Source organism: Lethenteron reissneri, chromosome 39 (assembly GCF_015708825.2).
Source record: "Lethenteron reissneri isolate LAM-NWPU_2019-01 chromosome 39, ASM1570882v1, whole genome shotgun sequence".
In the NCBI taxonomy this organism is placed as follows: domain Eukaryota; kingdom Metazoa; phylum Chordata; class Hyperoartia; order Petromyzontiformes; family Petromyzontidae; genus Lethenteron; species Lethenteron reissneri.
Genome location: NC_083817.1, coordinates 2,131,979 through 2,139,288, shown reverse-complemented (window position 1 = coordinate 2,139,288; position 7,310 = coordinate 2,131,979). Strand labels below are relative to the sequence as shown.

Genomic DNA, 7,310 nt, shown 5'->3' with positions numbered 1-7,310 from the left:
CCCAGGCCACGCCTTCCTTCGAGCACCCTCTCCAAGACCTCTCGGCTCCCACGTGCCCTCTAAGGTGCCCCCCGGGCCCCCGGCCCCCACCGGGTTTCGGTCACGTGTCTGGCCGGGTTAACAGAGTGCCTCGGCCTCACACCACTCCATGTGACCTCCCGAGTCTAGACCCGGCCCTGACGTAATTCCCGTCTCCAGCCGGAATGACGTCATGTGTGTTTCGTCTGTGTGTGTGTGGGCCCGCGGGGTAGTGACGCTCCCCCGCATAATGACGTCACACATGTGCGTGTGCGTTCACAAAGTAGTGACACTACCAGTCGCTACACATTTATGGGGCCGCCGCTGTCAGATAAATACCATGAATTAGTGTCCTAAACTCAGCCCCTAATCATCATCATCAACACAGTTATCATTATTAGCATTATATTTACAGTCAGGGTCATTGCCTCCAATATTATGATGCTTGTCTTTGGGCGATGCTGAACATAGATTTGAGACAGTAAAGATGGCCATTTTCATGACGCGGCTTTTTCAATTAGGCATCGTTTGAAAACCAACTTTGTGATTTAGATATAAAAAGTCCGCTTTATTTATTGGAGAAATGCTCGTAACATACTCCGGTGTTGGACGGACTCAGATTAACTTTTTTTTTAATCGACGTTGAGATAGCAGTTACGATGCATTCAGTTGTGTGTATGTGTCAAATCATTTATTCCATAAATAAGCCATATGTTCTCAAAATAATTCCCCTCACGACACAATACTGATTGAGCTTCGGTATATTGCTATAAATTACGATAAAAAATGTATAACAGCCCTGTTACGTAAATTTGGGATTTTCACCACTGGTTCAGAACCAGAGTACAGTGCTGTAATCAGAACCTCATCCCTAACCCAAATGTTACTCAGACGAAGTCCACTTAAAAATGATTTCGTTTATATGTGAACACATTTTTAAACGGTCCACACACCTTGCAGTTATTTACGGCTGAGGCAACATCGAAGAGGCTGAAGACGAGTTCAGGAATGACTGTAAACTGATAGCCGTAGCCAAGAGTTTCACTCAGGTTGCCGGGTTCGTAGCGCATTGCGCTATTCGCTGTGCCACTGATCAAAATTACACACGTAACAAATACAAAGCTACCTCATATAGCCTTTAACAGGCTGTCGGGGCAAGTGTTGTTCTCGAGTATCCATAAAGGCTGGCACGGCGCACAAGGTGGTGGTATTGCCAGCACTACGCCTGGCCACATTTGTCTCCCCAGTGAAAATGAGCTTCATAGCTCATCGGATTCTTCCAGGATAAATAAAAATTCTGCTTTTGAGTGCTGATGTTTATACACACCGCACCAGGTATGCTCATGTGGGGGCTCAGTAAACATCAGAGACGCACACACACACATAAACTCAACGACTTCTCGCCAGCGACTCCCACGTGCAGAGCGAAGATGAGGCCGTGCATGTTGAGTTGTGGATCTTGAGACAAGTCACACTGAACCACTGCCCAGAGCCCCCTTTTATTCTCGCCAACCACCTCTCTTATCTCGTGGCCTTGGCCTGATATCTCCACGCCGCGCAACACCTCTTGGCAGTCTTGTTAAAAACGTCGATATTTTCCCACCGCAATACGAGATCTGCAAGAACAAGTCAAAAAGATATGGATAGGAGCATTCATTCCGAGTGTCGTTTTATTATACTCCGACATTTGTTGTCAGTCCAGTGCTGGGTAAAGGCCTTCCCACACCATGTCGATCACTGGAGTTGTTTGACCACACGTAACCTTGGTGGGCAGTGCGGGTTGGTGAAGGGCTGTGGCGGAGAATTGAAAGCAGGTGGTCAAGTTCATGGCACAGTGAGTTAACTACATTGCCACTGCAAATAGAGTTGAAGCCTGTGTGACCCGGACAGTTCGGGAACCGGCATCCGTGTTTGGGGGGCAGTTTTGCTAGACCTAGTCTAACCAAACTGTCCCAGTTTGGTTTTTGGGTGAAAACACTTAAGTGTGAGTGCTGTGAAAACGGTGGCAACTCTAGATCATCCTAATATACGTATACAAGCACACATTAGCGCGTTTTTAACTTAAATTAATAACTTATTTATCCAGGAAAGCCACGCTGAGTCGTCGGACTCTTTGCAGTAGGGTCCTATATTGGGTTATGTCAAGATGTTTTCTGTCCATTAATGCGACTTTCATTATACAAGTGGGAGTAAATCGGAGAAACCCTATGGGCACGAGGGGGCAACAAAATCACCATACAGATTGAAACAGATGGCATGCAGTCCACTTCCTGTACTGCCTTCTCCTGGAGAGCGAGGATATCGCACCTCGACGCTCACAGGAAGCGATTCTCACAACGTTTTCGCGATCCACCAACCCTGATGCTGGATTACCATAGATTATTGACAAGATTTTTGGTATAAAAACTACCAACCCAAAAAAATATGTAACCAGTATCTGTGATTTTAACTTTCAGTTAAAAGCAATTCGATGTCAGCTTAATAAAATATAATGACTTTGACTATGATACATTTGACAGCAGTAATGTCCTTGGCGTATACTTAAGTAAGAAAGGTAAAGGTGCAGCCTTGCAATTTATTTCTCACTGCACCGCTGGCAGAAGGGCCTCCACTTGAGGGAGCTCTAAAGAACACATCTAGAGGATATTATATATATACTGATGTGTACTTACGTAAGTATTCATTTTATGAGCTCTCAATTCCAAAACTTTTCCACAGAGATCTAGATATTTTCACAATTTGTGGAACGGGTGTGCAACTGCAGAACCACTGTTAATCACAGCTGCCACATAACACACATAACGTCAAATGGCATCATCACTACCAAGAAGGAAATCTGAACTGGGACAATGAATGCAACGTCCGTGGAAAGAAAAACATAAAATGGACCAATTTTAACATGTGGAACCGGTGACTTGCTATTTCCATCCCATGTGGGAAAATATCGACGAATTTTATGAGACAGGCATGAGGTACCAGGTAACGTAGAGATTACAACAAGGCCATGAGATAAGAGGGGTCTCAACGAGCATAAAAGGGGACCCTTGGCAGTGGATCAGCATCGTCGTTCAGGATCTTCACTGCACAATGTACGGACTCATCTTCGCTCTGCTCGTGGGCACCGCTGGTAAGACTTTGTGTAACTTCCACTGGTAACTTGCTGCGTAGTGAATGGTTTTGGGTCGAACTAGGACCCATGTCTGGCAGAGATGGTCTTTGTACGTATATTGAACTTCTTTCGCCAACCGTGCCAATCTTTGGCTATAGACATCTGTCAGTTTAATAGCATTGGTTTAAGCAAGCCTGACAGTGATGGACATTATTAGTGGTCGTTTGGTATCTTATTCTGCCTTAGGCCTCCACAAGGTTGGCTCAAATTGGAACACTTTTCACCTCCGCTGATGATGTGCATCAACAAACTAATGGAGGAGATCAACGGTGTGCTCCTAATTTGAAAATTACTTGAGTTAAACTGAATTATACGAAAGAACTCGATGGGGCGCATGCCCGTGTTTTATCCCAAGAGATTGGTGAAAATGTTACATTCCTACTATGGGGCCTATATTGTCCATCTCACAAGAATGATTGAGCAAGTGATGCAACATTGCTAGTAACCCCAGAGGCGTGATAATCCTGTTGACGATTATCCTCACGATTAATGTTGGGTCTGAATAATTAACCGCGTTCAGGCTACCAATTCACACTCTGCTTTGTTGACAGCGGCGGCCCCGTACATGTATGAGGACCACATCGTGGGTGGCTACGAGTGCGCTGCCCACTCGCAGCCGTGGCAGGTGTCCCTCAACATCGGATACCACTTCTGCGGAGGCTCCCTGATCTCCAGCGAGTGGGTCGTGTCTGCCGCTCACTGCTACCAGACGTGAGTTCACATGGACATAAGCGATGCTCTTTGTGTGTGTGTGTGAATGGGAGGGGAGTAGTATTGCACTGATTAGTGCACTGCGCTGCGAACCCTGCAACCCGAACTCGATTCCCAGCATAAGTGGCGATATCTGACACGGTCCTGTGCCCTCCCCCAGGTTGACTCACCGTTAAATGAGTACCTCGTGAAGCTGGTCAACACTAGAGAAACGAAGGGGACTGTGCATTTGAACGTTAATGATTCTATACATCCGTTCAACGTCCTCAACGAGAGCAGGGTCAGATACATGCGGGCAATACGTCAATATTTGCGTTGTGCTGGTTCAGTGTGTAACGCAAAAAAAGTATGCAAAATATATATACATGCAAAAACATACATGGTAAATAAATGGTTCTCACAGTTAATTTGATGAAACCTTCCTAACGGATGCAGCACTCTCATGACACAACTTTTCGACACAGAGATGAAAATCTTAGCAACGTGAAACGGCGTAGAGCCGAAACATCGGCTCTACGCGGTTTTATATTATTGTGCCCGGTGGGATGATGAGTCAGTTCCCCAACATGAACTGAGCTTGTATTCTATGATTGTTCTTGCGCTTAGCCGCCTGGATCATTTTACAGCAGGACATTGAAATTGTTGGAATTAAATGTGGCGCAAGGTGCTTTTGGTTGCTCGGGCATGAAAGCAAAGAAATATAAATTAAAATCTTCATCACTATTATCGTCAACCTCCTCCACCCCCAGCGCGTCCCGCATCTCCGTGCGCATCGGCGAGCACAACATCTTCGTGACCGAGGGCACCGAGCAGAGGATCCAGGCCTCCAAGGCGATCCGCCACCCCCAGTACAACTCGGCGAAAACTGACAACGACATCATGCTCATCAAGCTGGCCTCGCCCGCTACCCTCAACCAGTACGCGCAGGCCGTCGCGCTGCCCTCCTCCTGCGTCGGCACCGGAGTCATGTGCACCGTCTCCGGCTGGGGCGAGACCCAGACCAGCGTCGGTGAGGACACGGCGCTTAGACGTCCGTCTACCCTGGAAATGCAATTAAAGGAATACTTTTTAAAGATTTTACCATATCCGTTTCATGGTTGCTCTGTTTAGATCTCGGATGTGTTTTCGGGCTGTGCCACGTGGTGTTCATCATGATGTCTAGAGTTTCGCTCTACTTCTTGGGAGTTCCCAACACTACGAGTGAAGCTTCGTTCGGACGTCATGCTGAAGAACACTCAGTACAACCCAAAAACATATCAGAGATATTAGTTGATTTCTTCTCCATACAAGCTGACACAACACTTATACATGCTTGTACCAGGGTAAAACATTCATTAAGATAAAAAATGTTAGTATAAGTACATGGTACTCTGTCTAGCGATATTTTCGTGGATTTTTTTAGCAATGTTTATAGCTAAGCATTGAATAACAGTTCTGAGCATGAGGCAGGCTTGACCTGGAGTTCAAACTGGACTAAAAGTTGTCACTAGACTTGTCCATCTTGTTGTTGTTGTAGTGTGAGCTTGTGATTGACCACTTCTGGGCACAGGCCTCCCTCATGTCTTCCTTTACTTTCTCAGTGTCTGTCCAGCAGTCGTCACGGAACTCTTTTCCACTGTCTTTCTCTGCTTACTTTCTCCAGGTTTATCAATGGGCACAAGCTTCCAACCCATTAAATTTCCTCTGCATTACTGGGACCTTCACGCTGAGTCCACTGAACTCTCTTATGCCGCCCCCTCTGCTTATGAGTTTCTCCGTCCTCACGTTACCCCAATATCTTTCTCCAGTGTATGATGCCTCAACAATGCCACCCGCGTGTCTCCATACAGGCAGCCCCGATGTCCTCATGTGCGTCCAGGTGCCCGTGATGAGTGATACCTCCTGCAGGAACGCCTACCCTGGGTCCATCACCGACAACATGATCTGCCTGGGATACCAGGAGGGTGGCAAGGACTCCTGCCAGGTGAGGTCCCCTGAAGCGACTTGAGTCGATATGTCTGAACGGGAGTATGAGCGTAGACCTGCCCTCTTGCTACAAACCAGTGCCACCTCCACCAAACATACATTCTCATCGATATTTTGGTTGAATCTCTTTCATCCAACTCAATATTAATCACGTTTTTTTTCACAGACATAAAGGTTGGGAACCACGACATTAGATGCTGGAACCAACTGCTAACTGCTGACCCTTTGACCCCTGATTCCGCCACTGCAGGGAGACTCCGGTGGCCCCGTCGTATGCAATGGCCAGCTGCAGGGCATCGTTTCCTGGGGCCGCGGCTGCGCCCTGGCCAACTACCCCGGCGTGTACACCAAGGTGTGCAACTACAACTCCTGGATCGCCAGCACCATGGCTGCCAACTGAGCGACTCACTCGGAAGCCACCTTGCCGAGCAACAAGCACCGTGATGATTGTAATGCCATGAAACGAATAAAACCATAGAAATGTTGATGGCACCATGTTTTTGTGGTCTTATTTTCTTAGTAAAGTTGATGATCGATACATCGCATAGCACGGTACAATGGATTGAGTTGCTCGATTGCTCTGCTACCCACAAAGCAGCCCCGTAGCAATCAATACAGCACAGGACTTCTTAACCGCTTTGGTATGGTGGCCCTATACCTCCAACGTGCAATCCTTGAAACAATAGTACACGTTTAAAAATAGATATGATTAGTTAAAATTGTTCATAACAACAAAGTGGCCAATTTAAGTCGTTTGCTTTGGGTATGTCGAATCATTTGGCCAAGAATCAACTGAGTTGAATCGATGCAAAGGAGGGGGTGACATTCAAATGATTGGATTGTCGGCTTCCCATTGGTTGATTCAATCTCCTCTCAGCTCGAAACATGAAATACAGCGTGAACTCGGGATGGTCTCAGGGATGCTGCCTGACAATCACAACCCGCCATTTTCCTAATTTGAATATGACCCGCCACATGCAAATAACTCCTCCTTCTCTCCTGCTAGATTTAAAAATCGATGGTCGTTACTTTGAGGCCGCGTTAAGTGTGGAAAGCTTTCTGACAGGTCACGGTACAGACCGAGGTGCCATCGATCGACTCACTGAGATGACTGGCAGATGCACACCAGCTGTGTCTCTTACTGTGCCATCTTGCTTCATTTTATACGCCCAGCGCTCCGTTCGTTGTTGTGAGCGTCGCTCCTCTGCCCTGCTTTGTTGTTGGAGGGCGACTGCCTCCAACTGAACAGTCGCGTCCTTCACGACACAGGCACACACACGGCTATACACAGGGGGTGCGCTTTCATATTGAGATATTTTGATCATCAAATTCACTGCTGGATGAAGATTGCCATTTTTTACGATGCGGGGGGCGTGGTGACGGGATGGGGAGCAGGTGCAGTTCACGTCACCACTCGCCACTGATGTTAGCCGCGCATCTCCAAGCC

General features: G+C 47.0%; 1 protein-coding gene across 1 annotated transcript; it reads left to right on the top strand.

Annotated features, from left to right (window-relative positions):
* The first annotated feature begins 3,018 nt into the window (after positions 1-3,018).
* Positions 3,019-6,348, top strand: LOC133352046 (trypsin-like). The gene is made up of 5 exons (XM_061567765.1): positions 3,019-3,145; positions 3,739-3,898; positions 4,648-4,907; positions 5,728-5,861; positions 6,114-6,348. Exons 1-5 carry the CDS (start codon positions 3,106-3,108, stop codon positions 6,261-6,263), a joined length of 744 nt encoding a protein of 247 aa, XP_061423749.1. The 5' UTR covers positions 3,019-3,105; the 3' UTR covers positions 6,264-6,348.
* The last annotated feature ends 962 nt before the right edge of the window (positions 6,349-7,310 follow it).